The 21,406-nt window shown below is 38.7% G+C and overlaps 1 protein-coding gene across 1 annotated transcript; it reads left to right on the top strand.

The window, feature by feature from the left end:
* The first annotated feature begins 3,276 nt into the window (after positions 1-3,276).
* On the top strand, positions 3,277-5,415 carry LOC140244439 (histamine H2 receptor-like). The gene is made up of 2 exons (XM_072324079.1): positions 3,277-4,020; positions 5,089-5,415. The coding sequence occupies exons 1-2, from the start codon at positions 3,277-3,279 to the stop codon at positions 5,413-5,415; spliced, it is 1,071 nt and encodes a 356-aa protein (XP_072180180.1).
* Positions 5,416-21,406: the final 15,991 nt, after the last annotated feature.

Below are 21,406 nucleotides of genomic sequence, written 5' to 3'. Positions count from 1 at the left end.
TTGCAAAGTCAGGCATAACGGTGCAAATCCACGTCTTGATCAAGCTAATTCTAACGAGACAGAGTGGGTCTATAAAAGTAGGACTGTAAAAGTTGCATCAATATCTGAGTCAAATAAAGAAAAAAATAATGACAGTAAATTTCACCAGGTTTTACTATATAAACAATGATAGAGCCACCCACTTATGGATTTGTTGTTGTTGTTGATTGAAAGAAAGAAAGAAGAGAGAGAGAAAAATGGGGCCCTATACAAATAATTTGCCCCAGACAGCAGTTAAAGGGGATGGCTAGCCCGACCTAACTGATCAGTATAATGGGAATCAGTGTTTTGGGAATGCTGGGGGATGATTGTTCCAATTCTTGTGGGATTCATTTAAGAGTACATTACATATCTATTGCGCGAAAATTATTTGCTTCAGAACGGTCTCATATTCAAGTAATGCGCAGTTTAATGCCCTGTCACTGTAGGCCCTACAGGCGTGCTAACTTGTGGCCTGGAAACATTAAACTGCATAGGCCTATTACTTGAATATGAGACCATTCTGAAGCAAATAGTTTTCACACAACAATAGATATATAATGTTCTCTTAAATGAATCCCACAAGGATTGGAACAATCATCCCCCAGCATTCCCACTGATTCCCACTGATCAGTTACCAGCCACCCCCTTTAACATAAAACTAGCATTATATATCTTAGAGAGATATAAACAAGAATATTAACTACACCAAGTCTCCACGAGGGAGCTCATAATCGTCTCCACGAGGGAGCGCATATTGTCTCCACAAAGGAGCTCATTAAGAGCCCACGAGGGAGTTCATATTGTCTCCACAAAGGAGCTCATTAAGTCTCCACGAGGGAGCTCATATCATGATACTGATGAATACCTCATTCTTCAAGCAAACTCAAATAACTACATAATACACGCGCGCATGTACCCCACACTAACTCACTCACGTGCACACACTCAAACACTTTTTTTGTTTGTTTTATAACAATTTTCTTTTTGTATAAGACATACACACATACACCTCCAACCACGCACACACATACTAATATCAGGGATAAACCCAACATAGTACATTGTATACAGTATTTAAATAAAGCACACACACAATGATATGATTTACAGAATAGATAAAATTACTATAGCTGTATCATTATTTCGAGAGAAAGAAGAAAAAAACATATACAGTGTTTATATCATAGAGCTATGGATTTGAAAATGTGACGATGTCATCGCTTTAAAGAACTCCTGTTGACTTGCACATATAATTTTCACTAAATTTCATTCTTTATCTGCATGGCCGGCGGACCGGGGGGAGGGGGAGCTCGCCCCCACTTTTTTTTTTCACCATACAAAGGAATACATAAGGTGTCACCTCTTTGGCCCCCACTTTTTGTTTGTTTGTTTTTGTTTTTGTTTTTGTTTTTTTGCTTGTCAGCTGAAGAAACCCGGAAGTGGAAGGAGAAAAATGAGCTGAAGAAACCCGGAAGTGGCACCAGAAGTTGTGCTGAAGACCTTTTTTGTAGCTGTTTGTTTGTTTGTTTGTTTGTTTGTTTGTTGTTGTGTTTTTTTTTGTTTTTTTGTTGTTTTTGCTTGTTAGCTCATGAAATCCGGAAGTGCCCCCCCCCCCCCTCCACACACACACACACTTTTCAAAACGCTCCGCCGGCTGTGATATGAATAAGTCAAAACGAAAAAAAAAAAAAAAATGTGTCGCATTGCATTAGTTACAGTAGACCCTGTATACCTGTAGCAATGATGACTCAGTGGCGGATCCAGGGTGTGGGAGGGGTGCACCGGGCCAGCCCATTAAGAAAAAAGAAAAAAAAATCAAAGGGGACCGTGCTGGCCCTTTTAATTATTATTTTTTTTAAGTAAACAGGAAATTATGAATATAAAAAGAATCTCCTTGCCGTGGCAGGTTACACCATCCTGGTCAGCCGATTGTGTCAGAACAGCTATATAAACCCGGAGGTGGCACCAGAAATATTAACTGCTTGAATTGCCCCCTCCCCACTCCAGTCATTCCCTTTACGGAATTACTGGATTCGCCCCTGTAGTTGCTTTCACGGTTCAAAAATTATTTTAATGATATATACATTGTATTATTATTATCGGAACAAACCAATGAGATATATAGGTACATGTATTCCAAAACTTCAACCAGTCATTTCTGTTTATTGTTGTTTTTCACTTTTTTAACGCAGGACGCCAGAAAATGATTGTACTGTGTTTTCCTCTTAAGAACGTGAGAGTTTTATTACAGAATGACCCTTTTTGTTCTTTGAGTGCCGACAGCAGTAGAAAATCCCGTAGTGTTGTAGGCCACCATGGTCATAACTGTCCAAAGTCCCTGCAGAAAGGGTTAATCAGTGGCGGATCGAGAGGGGGTGCATCGGGCGCCCCGCCCCCCCCCCCCTTTATTTTTTTGTTAAAACAAAAGATACAAAAAGAAAAAATGGGGGGGGGGGTGGGGGGTCGTGCGCCTCCCTTTTACGGAATCCCTGGATCCGCCCTTGGGTTAGTAAAGTTTAGTGAAACGATATTGGAAATCAAATGAATGCAGGCGACTCTCATTATAACGAAGTCCCCGGGACCAGCAATTTTCTGTCGATATGTCGAAATTTTGTTATATTCGAACAAAATAGTGTATAAAGATAATTATGTAGATTTTCGGAACCTGAATTTTACTTCGTTGTATCCGTGTTGGAGTGAACTGTATGACGTAAATGCTCGTTCATCCAATAATCTGTGAGATGATGCGTTATGCAATTTTGATAATTAATGCTGTCTGTCGTAGGAACTGTGCTGATGCAAACGTGTAGTCGACATTGCAAGTCATCATGTGAGCTGAGATCTGTGGTTTTATAAGATGCGTTTTTTTGCTCTCAGGGGCGTGTTCACTTGCCTCCAATCATAAATCAGTTTCCAACAGCTGAACAGTGTCATATTAGCCTACTAGTATGCCAGTCTCCCGTTACTACTTATAACGACGCAAACTGAATCGCTTACGCTCACGTAATTATCCACTAGTGCTCATGTACCTCCCCCATCTAATTATCGTCCTCACTGTTGTCCTAGTGGGGCAAATGAAGTGTCGCTGTCAAAAGTCCTAGAATCAACTTTCGAAATGAGTTGAGGCTTCAAATTTCTTTTGACACTCAGGCTATCGCGTCTCTCCTTATAGAGTTTAGTACATATCTATTTACTCTTCTCATAGGATTAAACCTTTAGGCACTCTCTTTGAACATATTCTAAACGTGCAAAATCATGTCCTGGGACATCATGTTCCTCAATGTTACACCCATCCCGACGACAATCGCGACTGATGTCGTAAGTGATGATGATTTCTCTCCTCCAGGTGCACCTCGTCCACCACAGAGCGATGTCGCTCTCGCTCTTTTCATTGCCTACATCATCCTCATCATTGTCTCGAACGTCCTCATGCTAGTCGCCTTCGCCGTCGAGAAGAAACTTCGTACGTACACCAACTACTTCATCATCAACCTGGTGATCGCTGATCTCTGCGTCGGCCTCCTCTTGATCGCGGCAATCGTCAACGTATACCACCCCGAAAGCTGGCTATGCAAACTCCATCTGGCACTCAATGACGCCATACTTAGCGTGTCCGTGGTCGGCGTCGTAATCATCTGCGTTGATCGACATCGAGCGACGTTTGATCCCATCGGCCACTACACGTCACGGAGGAAAAGCCGCGCCGTGTTCGCCAACGTGCTTGCTTGGTTGGTCTCCTGCACGTTCTGGCTCCCCTACACGCTCGGCTGGGACCTCGCCGCTCGTGCCTCCGCATCAGATAGCGACGGCAGCCTCGACAATGCCTGCGTCCCGAGGTACGGCATGCGAGCGGTGTCGGCCCTCGTCCCGGCGGCAGTCACCATCGTCCTGCCGCTTGTAATCATCTCCGTGCTCTACATCCGCCTCATGTGGAAGATACGACAGACGACCAGCAAAAGGCAGGGCATTCACCAGGGCGGCGAGGCTTCCGTGCAGGTGGTGACTTCTTTTTCGAATTCGATGGGCAGTACGATCATCACTACCGACGGAAAGAGTACTGGCAATTACAAAGAGTCAACATTGAAACAAGGGGTAAAGTGCACGTTGTTTATATTTTTCTTGTACTTTTAGAAGCCAAAGCGCAGTATTTCACGGATGTCGATAAGAAGAGTATTATCATGTCGCCGATGGTGTATTTAGAGTTAGTCCGACTTTGTGAGAAAGATGTAATCGGTGCACCGTAAAATAATTTTCAAATTCACCGGCAAATCAATCCGTGGAATTTTACAATCTAGCAGCTACACTTAACTAAACCCAAATTCAAATAAATCCAATTCGATTATACTTTATTTCCATCCAACAAAAGGTAACACATAATGCAAAATGCACGTTTAACAATACTATTTCGCGTTCACATTATCATTCGGAAGAAGTGCAAGTCATAAAATGCAATTCAAAATATATGTGCGAATGAATATTCATATTCTGCAAGGATGACGAAAATGTAAATATACCGATATAAAATAAGCAAAAAAATGCAATAATGACGATAATTTTTATAGAAGTGCTCGCATAATCGTTTTACGCACAGTCCATGACGCCACCCTGTTCAGTCTTTTATACTGAAAGCCTTAATTCATTTATTCAGATGTGAAGTTTTCAATCAATTTCATTGAGGAGGCGCATTCTCCTCGAATCAGCACGTAATATTTATTGCTTACTGAATATTTTGCAGGATATTGCTCACAATCGAGACAATTATTATGTAAAGATTTGTTCCACCTTTTTTTTCAAGTACACGTAAACATGGCAAAATGCATCTTTAGGGGCTCCATAAGATCTGACGAGTGCGGCCATAAATCCGTATTGCAAGTATGAAAATTTGTGTGCTGGAAATGCGTGGATCGTTCATCTTTTCTATCTTTATTGATGAATTAATTGATCTGTTGATTAATTAACTTTATTCATTTACTTACTTATTTATTTATTCATTCGTTCATTCATTCATTTATTCATTTATATATCTATTCATTTATTTTATTATTTATTTTTTTTTCCCGTGTTCAGGAGTCGCATCCGGAACGGGAACGGGAGCAGGGAAAAGAACGAGACCGGGAACCAGCAGCAGCCGCCGGGAAAGCGACGCGAACCTTATCCTTCATCATCCTCTCTTTCTTGGTTGCCTGGATACCCCATCTCATTTTCCTGGTCGTCACAACTCTGGACCCGTCCATTCTACGCGAGGGGAACCTGCCAGCGGCTCTCCTTTTCCCGATCTCCCTCATGCGCTACACCAACAGTTTCTTGAATCCCGCCAGCTATGCTGCGGCACAACCATTGGTGCGTACAACGGTCGCCAAGTTGTTCGGATGCGGCGACCCACGATCAAAGTGATGTCCAGTTGCGTGATAATAACAAGGGTTGCTATACCTTACCACCCCTCCCCCTCCCCCCCCCCCAAAAAAAAAAACAAAAAACAAAACGAAAAATTATCTGATTGTACTTGTCAAAGTGGTACGGAACACTTTCCCTCCTTGTACAACATTTATTTTCATCATCATGACTATAATGTATGTATTTAATATGTAACTATATGTATGATGTGTGTCCCAATACAATATCCCTTTAACTTAATGGTGCAGTCAGTCAGTCTTGGGGCGCTGTGGCATAGTGGATAACAGAGGGCTCTGGTGGATAAGACTCCCGACTCCCGGTCGGAGGACCCGAGTTCGAATCCCGCCCAGCGCTTACGTCCTTGGACAAGATGTTTTACCCACCATGTCCCTTTCGACCCAGGTGTATAAATGGGTACCTGACAATGCTAATAGGGTAATAATAATGGCAGGCCCCTCTGGTAAAGCAGTGGCAACACTGAAGAGGCTGCCCTGATTAAATAAGACCTTATCATTATTATTATCATTTAACCTCAGCTGGTTGCATTTCGTCCCTTTATTTCAGTTGCCGTAACAGTCTGACAGTAAGCATTCCACACCACAAAAACCGAGGTTTTTCGACGCAGATTGGGCGCCGAAGATTTCTAAAAACCACTCGATAATCTGATTTCGTGGTTGCTGTGCTGTGTGGTGAAAGATTAAGACTCGACATGAACTGCAATCTTCTTTAGAAATAATTGTATTATCCATTCTATGGAGTGTTTATCTTTCTTTGTTATTCCACTTTGATATTCCAACCATCATCCACGAATTCGCTGTGATAATACTTTACGACAGCGTGCATAAAATACCGCTAATTCGAACTCCAAATGCATCGTTGAGCCATGTAATAAAAAGTCAGTATCTCAGAATAGGTTGAAAAGAAAACAATGCAAATGTGACATTTACAAATCCACTCTTTCACGCACGTACACACACACACAAATGGATTTTTCATCTTGAAGATTGAAGTATTGACTTATTTTCATTTTCGTCTCTTGGCATCAGAGACTGCACACGTGACTTACAAAATTCGAAGTGAGTTGCTGCCGTAACATGTATATTATCATTCGAAATGCCGTTTGAATTTTTCACTTTGAATTTGAAATGTTGAATTTCGTTTATATCAACACAACAAAAGCTTGCGATCAGCAAAGAGCAAAAAGCAAAAAACAAAAACAAAACAAAAAACTGCTTTTTCGCAAGGCCGTGCACATAAATTCACATAGTACAATATTTTAAAAATGTATAAGTTGAAAACAAATAAAATTAGAGCAATTGAAAAGCTTGCCAAGTATGATAACACCGAAGTAAAACATGTTAAACATGAGAGACATGAAATGTACGTACTTGTTAGGTAATGAGAAAATTTGTGAATTTGGCAAAAGACGTAAAAGGCAAGCAAAATATACATATACTTTTTATGTTGAAAAGTGTATTTTAGTGTACATATCAAAGTGTACATAACGAGAATAGTGTACATACACCGTACGTCTATCACCACACCTGTTCTGTCGCGTCTTGTAACATTTCAATCTTTCAGATATATTTCATTTTAGACATAATATGTCTATATACTGCTCTATCATAAAGTGCCAATATATGAATCCTAGCCTGCTTGCAGGAATTACGCATCGTATATTTGCTTGCTTTTTTGTCGTTTCATTATGTATATTTCTTTAGTAGGCCTAAATATGTTTAAAAGTGCTAGTGACTTACACAACCTGCATATTTTGACTGCTGAAATACTTTAACACTATGGGTGGAGTACAAGTATCCTCCATAGGTTGATTGAGAGGTGTGTGTGTGTGTGGGGGGGGGGGGTCATCCCACGAGACCGACACCCACGAGTCATACAGCCCACGAGTTCGATGTTGCAAACAAGGTCCATTACTTGAGTTTGACATTAGGCAAATAAGGCCCCTGAATTCGACACTATATAGGTAAAAACAGCCCACGAGTTCAACATTATAATACTTACAGTGTCGAACTTCTGGGCTGTATGACTCGTGGGCTGTGTGACTAATATAGGCTACATGATTTGTGGGTGTCGAACCCATAACGTGCGCCCACTGTGGGTGGTGTATCATTTGCAATGATACAGAACTATCAAGAATTTCTTGAAACTCACTGAAAAAAAAAAATCACAAATTCAGTCCTTCCCTGAAAAGAAAGTTTTTGTCCGAGGCATCGGAACATTTAACACAGGAAACACACAAATTAACATTCTGGTTCGATTTGGTTGCATATTTTTATGTAAGTATGTTATACACATATATTTAGTCATTGGTAAACATCGGTAAACAGTCAAACCGTGTATGACCTATTGATCAGTCTGGAGGTGTACACTTTCATGTAGCTTTTTATAATAATGATTAGAGTCAATGTGAACACGCTTGCTTTCCTCTGTGGACGATAAAATCTTCCCTTCCTGTTGTATAATAGCCACACTGATTTCCCAGATAGTCTTCATAACCGCAAACATCTGCTTGCGAGTGATTTGCGGATGAACAGTTTCACGGGCTTTGCATGTCTGAGAGAGATATAGCTTGAATTGGTGAGAGCTTGGCGTTCGTTGAAGCGGGTGAACTTCACCACAACTACAGTATATATAGCTCGGGGATGGTACAATGGGTGGCGTCTGCGTACATAATTATGTGATGATGAGATGCCTTGTTACCATGATGGTTCGGACGCAGGTATCGATTCAAGGCAATCTGTCAATACTGGCTTATAGGCCTATTTTCAGTTCAGTTCAGTTCAGTTTTATTTCTGCATTCCATTGTGATACAAAAGCTCTTACAAAATGTCGACATTATCGCATATAAAATTGACATATTTCATTACGTAGAATACTTGTACACTAAAAGAATATCTTTGAGAGTAAAGATATAAACGCAATGTCATATTGAATGTACACTAAAAAAATACTTTAGAGTATAGAGTTTACAAAATATAGATGGAACGCAGGGGAAGATATTTGTGAGCATTTATAGTTTGAATAAGAAGATGACACCGTTTTTTTTTTCAGTCCTATTTTTGGTTTATGATGTCATTAGTGTTTTCATTTGGTGATTCATGTACTGCATGCATGTTAACTGTGAGACAGTTTCTTCTGATTGCGCGGCTTCATCATTTGCCTCACCCATCAGCTCGTTGATACAGCTTTTCTGAGATTTATCCATAATTGTCAAGCTGTTGAATTTCAAGATTTTGTTTCTGGGTCAAGGTTTGCAGCTTTGCGGATTTTGGCACGTCACAATTTCACTCAAGACGTGTTTCTATTGCCTTATACAGGCAGCTATGGCGTATATATAGTGTCGATCACTTCTGATGCTGATGAGCATATAGCGCGTCAGTGATTGGTTGGGAGATGGTGTTCACTTTTTTACGTCATTGACGGAGTTGTGGTTGACAGACTCTCTGAACAGATTAATGACCCCCAAGAACAATAGTCATGTCGGGCACGGGAAGCGTTCCATGAATCGTGATGACCATGACAGTATACTCTGCATTTGCATGTATCAGTAACTCAGATCTTTTTTTCCTTTTTTTTTGTTCCACCGAATAGCATTATCGAGCGCAATCGCCTGTAAATATAATCGTAAATTAATATTTGAGTATATACACTGTACATCTTTACGACCGACTATGTTACGTTTTTGTCGATAAGTGGAAATAAATTTGAATCAAATTACGTGATGTTATGATAGTGAAGTCGCGTGTATATTTACAAACGAAGGCAAATAATGTGCAAAGGATGCGGTTGCATGTGTAAGACTTTTCGAGACATACCTCACCACATTACGAGAAGTATGTGTGTGTGTGTGTGTATGTGTGTGCGTGTGTGTGTGTGTGTGTGTGTGTGTGTATGTGTGTGTGTTTTGTGTGTGTCAGTGTGGGTGTTTTGCATACCTGCTGGTAGGTTTTTGTACAAGTCTTTTTTGTTTGTTTGTATTAATCTGAAAAACCAGACGTCTTTGCATCAGTTTTGTTGTGAATACGATACTGATCTAGAACGAAATTTAAATAAATAATATAATTAATGCGTGTGTATGTGTCTCTGTGTGTCGTGTGGTTATGCGTGTGCGTGTGTGTGTGTGTGAGAGAGAGAGAGAGAGAGTCCTGTGTGTGCACGATGTAGGCCTACCTCTCTTCGAATGAGATGTTTAAAGTGTACTGTATATTGGTTTGATATAAAAAAAATTAATGGCGATGGTGAAAAGATGTGTTCAGCAAATTACATAACAATATTTATGACTAAATGAAAAAAAAAAAAAAAACCGAGATTGATTGAATTGAACAACTTTTACTACCCCCATTACTTCAGATTTCATTTTGGTGTCTCAGGCGACTGAAATGACATTTTTTCAACGCATTTTCCACTAAAAGGTAAAGATAAACACCACAAATCAAATCCAAGACGCACTCCCTGCGCGTATTCCTTCCTTGAAAAAGACCAGTATATATGTTTTTACGTTTCATTCCATTTCATTTCCAGCGACGCACCAAGTCTACACATAGGGCCTACAGAGTAATACAAAATTCATTGACAAAGGAAAATGCTGTGAACTGAAATGTGATACAATGTATACCGAATCAAAATGGTTGGAAATGGAGGGGATTGTTGGAAAGCAGGGTTTGCAATTTCCAGTCTCCTCATGAACAATTATACATATTGTTATGATAAATAAATGAATAAATAAATACATGTACTAATGAATCTTAGTAGGTTCGTGGGATTTTCGTCCACAAGCACTTTTACAGAGCACTATTCCAATCGTTTTGACCGTATATCATCAGATTAAAAAATCATTATGATTTCATTCATGATTCGTTTTCCTCTATACAGTGCATTCCTGTTATAATGAGCACGGTTATCACGAGATTCTCGTTACAACTAAGCAGAAATCCAGGTCTCAAAATTATCATCTATGTATCTTTGCATACACTTTACTGATCGGCTTAACTAAAGTTTCCATACAACGTAAGAAAACCGCCGGTCCCTAAGACTTCGTTATATTTACGGGAGTGCACTGTATACTATAAGGCCTTCCAGGTTATTTTTGCGGGGAGTATTTTGTCGTGAAACTCATAATCAATTGAGTAGTTTTTGAAGAGAAAAAGAAAGACTTTTGTACAGCGAAAATTCCCATCATCCCACCACTTTGATGGGGTATGCTGACGGTCGTATATAATCATTTCAGTTTTCCACGCATTTTTGCCTTCATAATTAACAACTCCGCTATGCCTCCATAATTCAATCAAATTCTTACAAAACGTTATTTCACCATTAAATTAGATTTTTGGAAGCATGAATGCTGTAAGGAACTCCAGAAGAAAATCAAAAAAGCAACAGGATAACAAAACAGGAGCGCTTGAAGAAACACCTTCTCCCTTCTTACTTGACTAGCCACAAAAGTAAGTATAGATAATTATCAAATACGATAATTCCTATCTGCCTGTTTTTCTCTTCCTCTCCACTTCTAATTCTTTCACCCCCCACCTCTTTTTTTATCTCTCTAACTCATTCGCCCTCATTCTATATACTATTCTCAGTCTGTCGCTGCAAAGGGAGGAACATATTCCACTAAGTACTCAATGCACGTACTACCACAGATTTACATCAAATACATGTACCTTTCATGTATAATGATCAATAAGCACGCAGATTTATACGCACAGTCAAACAAATTGACGCACAGTTATAGACTACAGGCAGACAGAATCATAAAAAACACATACAAATTTCCTTCCGCCATTTGGTTGATTAACTCTGCCTGCTAAAAAGAGAATTCATTACTATAATATGTCTTCACTGCATTGTATCATACACGCACAACAAGTAGGCCTACTCTGAAACCAGAAACATTACATAGCGGCATGAAACTTTTGGCGATTTTGGAGCCGATGACCTCTTTCGTGGCAAGAAACTTTCGCGAACTGCCACTGGCATTATAATCATGTAATAACTAACACTTTAGCGCGCATTTTACTTTCGCGAATCTTGTCTCCTCACGAAATTAGCGAAAGTTTCATGCAGGCGAGATTTTCTGGTTTTACAGGATACAAGAACTTACAACATAATCATTTTTCTTTCTATTTCACTGGAACGATAAATTGTTATATTCACCCTTAAAATTATCAACAAGAAAACTCTAGGTCAACTATTGTCTGCAGCCAATGTAAGGGGGGGGGGGGTCATCCCACGAGACCGACACCCACGAGTCATACGGTCCATGAGACCGACATCAAAAACAGGTCCATGAGTCATACAGCCCATGAGTTATACGGCTCACGAGTCATACAGGCCATGAGTACGACATTACGCAGAAAAGGCTCACGAGACCGACACTACGCAATAAAGGCTCACGAGACTGACACTAGGCAAAGAAAGCCCACGAGACCTGTCGTGTCATGTAGATCTGTACAGGGTGTTCTATGAAGGGGAAAATTACATGCTGGCGGGTACAATCGTCACACTATCGAGCGAGAGATTGTAACTAGTTGCATCATTACATCAAGTATGTATTTCTACACGTGTGGCTTTTAGGGGTTTAACGGGCCACTAACGATCTCCCCGTCACTGTACAGGCATGCTAACCTGGAAACATTAAACTGCACATTACTTGAATATGAGACCATTCTGACGCAAATAGTTTTCACAAAACAATAGATATATAATGTACTCTTAAATGAATCCCACAAGGATTGGAACAATCATCCCCCAGCATTCCCACTGTTTCCCAATGATCAGTTATACTAGCCACCCCCTTTAAAGATCTTGAACAGCTCAGGGGGTGAGGGAGGGCAACTAACGGGGTGATACCCTAGCAACTCTCCATTTCCACTTTATCTTCCTTATGCCATTATCTGGACACCCTATACAATTAATTGGTCTATCGGTGGCGCTGTTCATCCTGTACACCAGAGCCTTGTAATAGAAGGCTCTGCTGTACACGGTCTTGTGGGCCTTCTTTGCCTAGTGTCGGTCTCGTGAGCCTCTTTTGCTTAGTGTTGGTCTCGTGGGCTTTGTTTGCGTAGTGTCGGCCTCGTGAGCCTTTTGTGCGCAATGTCGAACTCATGGGCTGTATAACTCCTGGGCTTATTCTACTCGATGTCGAACTCGGGGGCTGTATTCACTTAGTGGTGAACTCGTGGACTTGATAACTAGTGGGCTGTATGACTTGTGAGCTGTATGACTCGTGGGGCTATATGACTTGTGGGCTGTATAACTTGTGGGCTGTATGACTCGTGGGTGTCGGTCTCGTGACCTGTTCCATCCCCTTGCATATCAACTTGCATAAGCAAGAAAAAATGCCAATGGAATGCGTGTCTCTCCCTCCTCGCCCCCGTCCTCCTCCCCCCCCCCCCCCCGACATTCTCTCTGTCTCATTATGCTAAAAAGGAACAATATTATCGACGTATATGTCTATATATAATATTAAAATATATATATGAAGAGTTTGTTTGCAAAAACCGATAAGTCCATATTTGCTAAATGGAGATATTTGCGTTTAAAGGTCAAGAAAAATAAAGAGAATAATAAGAAAAATTTTGCTTCTTTTGACCATAACTTCAAAAATATACCTTTATTATTATGTAGTGACCAATGTATCATTTAAAAGGTATTATTTTGTACTTTATGACAGAGATCGTACTTCAAAATCTTCAAAAATGGACTTATCGGTTTTTGCAAACAAACCCTTCATATATATATAATGGCATTAAAACGCTATATCCTGGCGAGGAAAGCGCATGGTCTAAAAACAAGACACCAAACAGGTTATGTATACATGTATATATATATATACAATACATCCTTCAGACCCTTATTTGTGACCATTATAACAATTAAGATACAGACGAAACAACAGGAAGTGCTCACTGCAAGCTCATGCACTTAGCTGTTCTTTTCGTTTGTTTCCCGTTTTTAAAGCTTCTTTGTTTAATTTTCTACATACTCCTTACAAATAATTTACAGGTTTTTTGTGTGTTTGTTTGTACGATTGATCCTTAATTATACATTATCGTGGTCGTGTTTCAGTATCGGCAACAATGGATCTATGCTTAATTGCACTAGTTATGTAGGCATAACATTTACTACTATAGCGCGAGGGCTTTTAAGTTCCACTCGCATAATGTCTGTAATGTCTGTACTTTCGGCATTGGCTTTTAGTAGTCGCCTTCTGCCTTTTGTTCACTTGTTCTCTTTTCACTTTAGTCGGAGTACTTTCATTTCATATCGCACGAGTGCAATGTCGTAATTTGTTCAATAAATTACGGAAGTTTTGCTGTAAAATCAACGGGTTATACTTCATGCACATATCGTACAAAGTAAGCCATTTATTATACTCCGGTTCTTTGTTAGTTTGTTTTTGAACGACGTGTTTTCGAAATTCTTTGGGCATATATCTTTCTTTTTCTCGAGTACACGTATCCTTTCTTGGAGTGATGTTCGATATTCCAAAGGTTCGTTAATCCGAAAATGAAATGTGGTTCATTATTTCGAAGGTTCAGTATTCTGAAATACACAAATTCCGTGTATCTAGATGTTCGTTAATCCGAAGATGAAATTGGGTCCGTTATAAAGGCGAACATTAATGTGGCGTTATTCCGAAGGTTCGTAAGTCCAAAAATGAAATAAGGTTCGTTATTAAACCGCAAATGAAATTAGGTTCGTTATTCCTGAAGTTCGTTCATCCGAAAATGACAAAGGGTTACTATACTAGTTAATCCAATTTTTTTTTTTTAAAGGAAAATAAATGCTAACAAACGAAACTTTGTTTTGTTTTCGGATCAACGAATCTTTGGATTATTATTATTTTTTTTTAATTACGAACTTTCGGGACAACGAACTATAACCAGTATATTTTGCATTAAAATCAGACAGAATTATTTGGGGGTCATGTAGCATTACTGCAGATATTACTGTGATTATGACACATGCAAAATGTTGAAAATGACACAACTTTGTTGTCCGACTTTGATGATCCCCACTGAATTGATAATTATTTGGAATTCGTTTGACTTTATTCTTCTCACTGAAATCGACGAAAGGGAAAGTTTCACATGGGAAAGTGCATTATCCACACATGTCTATTAATAGATGTGTTTTGGTGCTTGTGTTTGTCTGTGAGTGTATGTGTGTGCGTGCATGTGTGCGTGTGTGTGTATACGTGTGTGTGTGTGTGTGTGTGTGTGTGTGTGTGTGTGTGTGTGTGTGCATGTGTGTGTAAATTCTTCACATACGCCATTTTGCTCTGTGTTTGCGTTGCACTTTGCGATCAGGGCAAGTACTTCACACACAAAATAGCCATTTTTGTAATCGAAGGCCATTTCATGAATTTATAAGATCCTTTGCGTGATCAGTAACGACCCAAATGCGTTTTAATGCATTCGGATACATCATTCGAGGTTGGCGACCGCATCACAACACGTTTAAAGAACGAAAGAAAAAAAAAGTTGGGCGATAGCATCGGTTACCATGGCAGGGATGCGCTTTTCTTATTGGCGACCGGGCATTAAAGGGGCATTCTAGACGATTTTCATAATATTTCACATCATGTAGTATATGTACATGAATCAACAGCTCCATGTACAGATTTGTAAAATCTGTTGTAGTCCTTGTAGAAGAGAAACCAATACACTGATGATGATGACAATGATGATGACATAGGATCGATCGAGGCTCACATTATTTCAGAAATGTATGAGCAATGTAATGCCATTACAATACCACATGCTTAACAAGTTCATGCACCTATGTAGAATTTATGCATGCTTTCTTCTTTTGTTCTGCTTTAATTCCTTGAGCTCCAGCCTACTCATGCATTCTTATAGTGAGGCTGCCATGTCATCATCCTTGTTCATTGCTATTTGTTATAGATTTTGAAAACATTCTAATTCTTCATCCCAATTACTATTAATTCTGAAACTCTGTACCCAGTATAACTATGCTTGTTCAAAGTCTGAAAATCATACGGAGGTCTCCTTTATTCACCGGGGAGGTGTGGTCTCTCACACTTTAGACCACACCTCCCTGCTGCCATCAACATAATTATTATTGGGAGCGGATAAACCTTTGTAAATATCGAAACTCATATTTTTGTACGTTTCTTTATTCTTTCATACACAAAGGTGATTTTCATTCAGTGGTTAGGATGTTCATACTTCCTTATAAGACCCGGTAGCAGTGGGATTCATGGGTAGGTCCCACTGAATCAACCTTCATTCGCTGCCCACAGTCTGAGTACGTTCGAGAACCACGAATCGCGTCCGTCATGGTGGTCCCCGAAAAATATGCATCGGAGCGTGCGATATTCGGTGACGGCCGACTCCAATCGAGAGTATTCGGCTTTGTGTGTACTTACATAGAGATCAGTGGTAAAGCTGTACACATTTCGTTACAGGGATTGTCGAATATATCCGAGCCGGGCAAGCCTTCATACCCCATGGTATCCCCACGCTACTGAATTATGAGACGAGCAAAGTGACATATACGATGGCATTGAAGACTTGTGAGGCCGTGACGTCATCATCTCGGCAAATTTGCACTGTAGTATTGTCTAGAATCGCTGCTCTAAGAAAACATGAGAAACTTGTAAAAAAAAACAAAAAATAATCCTATCCTGCTTGATCGCTTGCACTGAATAATTTAATGGAAATAAGATTTTTTTTTTTTCTTTTTCAATCGTGCTCGTTACGTTTACATGTAGGGCCTGTATAAAAGTAAGTATCCACCATGGACCGACAGATTTAAAGGGGCGATATAGTTTTGGTTGAGATGGGAATTCAGGTTTTAGCTTTTTGTGAGATAATTATAAACCACTTATATAAAATATTAAAGAGCATAAGAGGAATTAAAGGATTATTAGTTAGATGGAAATCGACTTTGAAATGGCTGTGAGATATCCTAAAACAAAGCAATACAAAGTGGTCCCAATAAAAGGTGGGTCTTGAAAATGAATGTATTTCCACCTGAACCTTTTCCCGACTGTACAATCTCTTTAATTATTGTAATTGTCCTTGTTTGCAAACAAAATATGTATTGCCGACGGTAGTGACACGACATCTTAACGCTAGGGGAAAAAATATCTGCGTGCCACTGTTGCGGACCACCTTAAAAAAACACTCAACCTGTTAAGCGTCACGCATTATCTTTTAGACTGTGAGAATGCTGTACCTATACCTCTGGCAAGGGAAGTGAGACGATTTCGTCTTACCTCCCAAGTTCTGGCAAACACCTTCCCTTATTCATAATCGCATTGGCCGTTTTTGCTACTGCATGATCCGAGATCTGGCAACTTCTCGCTGTCCGACAATGGGTTTCCTTTGAAATCACTTTTTTTTTTCCCCAAGCCACAAGACTCGGGTTTTCAGACAATTTATTTGTTCTGGTAAAATAACATCAACAAGTTTAACTGGAAAAGGAAAAAAATCCTGCGCATAGGATTTTCATAATAATGGAAAAGAAAAAAGCAGGAGATGGAGAAAAGAAGAGGGTAAAAAAACAACAACAACAGTACAGTGTATCATGGGTGGACGTGTCTGAAATGGAAATTGTAAACGGCAGTTACATCTGTCTTGGGTAGAAAAATGAGTCCATGGGATATTACATATCGGTCAAAAATTGAGAGGGGCAGTGCATTATTAAAGGCAAAGTAAGGTCGAACGTAAAAGGTTGACGATGAAAATGCAGCCGATATTCAATGTGGTGAAATGTTATACACCTAGAGCTATTATCATATACATTGTACAAGGGTTAGCTAGGTTTCAAATAAAACGTATCAGGGAAAAGGCTGGCAATGCATGTTATTCTATGCCTCTGCAAAGGATAAAATCTTGCTGTTTGCATTGAATATAGGTGATAAGAGACAAAAGGTAAGACAAAGACATAACGTGCTTATTAAAAATGTGAAGAGTTTGTTTGCAAAAACCGATAAGTCCATATTTGCCAAATGGAGATATTTGCGATTAAAGGTCAAGAAAAATAGAGAGAATAATAAGAAAAATTTGGCTTCTTTTGACCATAACTTCAAAAACGTACCTTTATATGTAGTGACAAATACAATTGTATATCATTTGAAAGGTATTATTTTGTACTTTATGACAGAGATTGTACTTCAAAATCTTCAAAAAAGGACTTCTCGGTTTTTGCAAACAAACTCTTCATGTATTCACTTCTGTCAGATTCATGCGTCAGTACTTCAAAGTCAGAATATTTTTGTGTGTGTGTGTTTTTCGCCGTTTTGAATTTAACTGTTTTCATTTCCTGCCTCTCAAGGATTCATATCTCATCTACCGTAATATCATAGCCTGCAGCATTTTGTATAGTACAATTGTATCACATTACACCATTTCTTCCTCCGATTTCTTCCTTTCTGAGGTGAAATCAGCCTAGATGACCTTCGTTTGTCCTGGATTTATGTCTGTTTGTGATCCTAAATCGACTTATGAGCTATTTATGTATCATCTTGCTCAAACATAACATGATTATGACCACATATATTTATACGCAAAATCATATTTAAAAAAAATCAAAGCAATATAATTGCCAAGTCCTGTTTTGATATAACGATAGAGTGTGTTACTTGTGAATTCTATGTTTGATTGCAAATTACCATTTTCTTTTTTTTTTCTTTTCCTTTTTTTTTCTTTTTTTTTTTTTGGGGGGGGGGGGTAATGTAACCATATCAAACAGCACTGAAATGCATTTTGGGCTACTTGACTACTGTTATAAAGTAACTTCTTCGTATTTTTCACCAGTGTTCATGTCCCTACATCTGTTTGTTGATTTCTTTGGCTTGTGTACATGAAAATGGAAAAGAATAAGGAACAAATAGACAATATTACGACGCCACAGACGAGCATTCACATATACCTGTGAAAATACATTTAATTCAATAGAATACAGATCATCTAAAACTTTGCTGTACATGATTTGATCACTGATTGCAAAAAACACAAGTTCTGCAGTAATAGGAAAAAGACACACACATGAACTAAAATCATGCTACAATACAAAACAACAATATGGAGATTCTTTACAAGCATGTTTTCATGTAATTCAAGGTGATCATATAAGTGTATAATGTTCTTGCATTCATTGATGTATGCGTTTTTTGTCGGCACAAACCAGCTAGAGAATAGCCATTGGGTGTAGCCAATTCCGTGCGAAAAGAAAATAAACTGAACTGAACTGACCCGGTTTGAATAAATTCTCTGACACCATTTACTGGAATCAAAATATACAATGATTCTAACCTAGAAGGCATGCCTTTTTTTTTTTTTCAATAATATCACATTGAAATGATTTAACATTGTTGTATACTTCCCCCATGGCTCCCTAGTGATTGATTATTTGTAAAACCCCCTCCCTGGTATCCCTGATAACTTCAAAGTGACTACCAGTACAGTGCACTCCCATTATAAGAAAATCATTGGGAACGGTGGTTTTCTTTCATCATATTAAAATTTTGTTATAGCTGAAAAGTCAAGTACAGTGGACTCTTGTTATAACAAAGTCCTCGGGACCTGCAGTTTTCTTTTGTTATAACAAAATTTCATTATAACTGAACAAACAAACAATAAAAAAACATTTTTATAAGCGGATAATTTTGCAGCCAGATTTTTTCTTTCATTGTAACAGGAATATCTTTATAACCGTGTTCGTTATAATGGGAGTGCAGTGCATATGAAAATATACCATGGATGATTTGGAGACATTAATTTTTGACAAGACTTGAAGTTTTGGAAAATGTCACAATGAAATCATGACTGGATTGTAGATAAACTGGTAATGACTGAAATGCTCGGAGCTTATTGGTTGGTGCATGGCTGCTACTGTGGCAACTGCAATTACTGTGAACTCCAAATGTTGACAGTCTTTTCTGACAATGCCCCAAACACAGTGTAGTACACTAGTATATATCCATTTACCACTACTACTTGTGTCGCAGCAATAATGTACAGTATTTGCTCACACAAATATATAGATATGTACAGTGCACTGTGTTTTGCTCTGTTTCATGTTTTCCTCTAAAAGTTTGATAAATTATCTCACCTACATGCACAATACACAATAAAAGATAAAAAAATCGATTTGCCCAGCATTCATTGTTTCTCTCATGTTTTTTTTTTTCCTTGTTCTTCACACAATCTATGTGCACTTACAATGTAAGTCAGTTCACGGGGTATGTTTACTTCCTTCCTTACTCTGAATGCCATGCATTGCTAAAGCAACACATTAAAGAGAAAGTATAGTATTGGTGGAGATGATGATTGGTCTCTTCACTTTTTGCAAGATATCAAGAAACCACTTATGAAATAGTACAGCGCATACCATTGTAAGAGGAATTCAAAGTTTATTTGATGAAAATTGGTTTTGGAATGGCTGTGACATCCAAAACAAGTAAAAAAACAAACAAACAAAGCGATCGTAATAAAAGGTAGGTCCCACCTTTTATTATGATCACTGTGTTTGGAGATCTCAGCCATTTCAAAACCAATTTTCATCAAATCAACATTGAATTCCTCTTGGCATTACATGCTAATTCATATTTCAGAAGAAGTTTTTCATTATCTAGCCTTAAAAAAAAAAATGTTAGAAAAGAAGTAAGGTCTCAACCAAAACTATACAATCACTTTAAAAAAAACAAGGTCTTTTCACAACTTTGGTAGTCACGGGAAGTAATTATCACAACAACAAAAATCTCTTGAAATGTTATCACAAACTGTGCACTTCTTGACATGAAAGTTTACTCTGAATCAAGTGAGCATCAGTAGGCAATGTTTAGGCTTCACCAACAAGCTCATGGCAGGGTCATAAAACATTTTTTTTTTTTTTTTTTTTTTTTTTTTGGGGGGGGGGGGTCAAGGGTTAATGTACAAGTACCCCCACTTTAATGTGAAGAATCTTCGAGCAGAACCCTTGGGAGTCATGGGGTTTGTGATTTTTCCCCCGTTTTTGAAATGCTTTTTTTTGAAGAGCCAAGCATCCCCCCATTTTTGTAGCCCCTGCATGGTTCTTAACCTCTGGAAGATTAGCCCCAAATATACTCAGGTAGGCGTCTATGGGAAATTACAGGTATTGTTGAACCGAAATCAGCCCATCTTCAAACGAGTTAAAGAAGCAAATGAAACATTCCCATTAAAACAGTCTTACTTCCTATCAAAGGAGAAGAGAAAAAACATCCATCAAATCTAACAATGCTCACAATGTTAACAATATGAACTATCATAATTTGAATAATGATTTCATCATGTAGGTCTTGGTTGAAAGAGTGTCACATGATTACATAAGCATAAATAGTGACACTTTGTGACTCTGGCCAACACGTGGAAGAATCATTGAGTGCACGTCATGAAACAGACACCCACAAATCATACAGCCCACAAATCATGCAGCCCACGAGTCATACAGCCCATGAGTCATACAGTCCACGAGTTATTCAGCCCACGAGTTATACAGCCCAAGAGTCATACAGCCCATGACTCCGACACTAAGCAAACAAGGCCCATGAGACCGACACACACGACACGAATAATATATTATTTACTCATTACTTATCTAGCGATCCACGTCCCACAAGCTTTGCTTTTTAGTGGATCACTATTTTCCATAATCGAATCTATTTTCCGCACGCCCACGAAGTATATATGTATTGTTCCTCCTAAATATTGTATATATATATATATATATATATAAACATAATATGTTGTTATATAATTTATCTCGGATATTACATGAATCTTTTGCAAATGTTTGAAAATATCATTTCATGACATGTATACTTTGTACTATGTTTTGATTTTCGTTGATTGGAAATTTGTACTATGTTTTTTCTTGATTTTCGTTGATTGATTGGAAATAAACTATGATTGAACTGAATTGAATTGAATTGAATTGAACATTAAGCCCTGTGTTGTATCTGTCATATTTGTGGGCTGTT

This window comes from Diadema setosum, chromosome 21 (genome assembly GCF_964275005.1).
Source record: "Diadema setosum chromosome 21, eeDiaSeto1, whole genome shotgun sequence".
NCBI classification, from domain to species: domain Eukaryota; kingdom Metazoa; phylum Echinodermata; class Echinoidea; order Diadematoida; family Diadematidae; genus Diadema; species Diadema setosum.
Note: the sequence above shows the minus strand (reverse complement) of the source record. Positions and strands in the feature narration are given on the sequence as shown.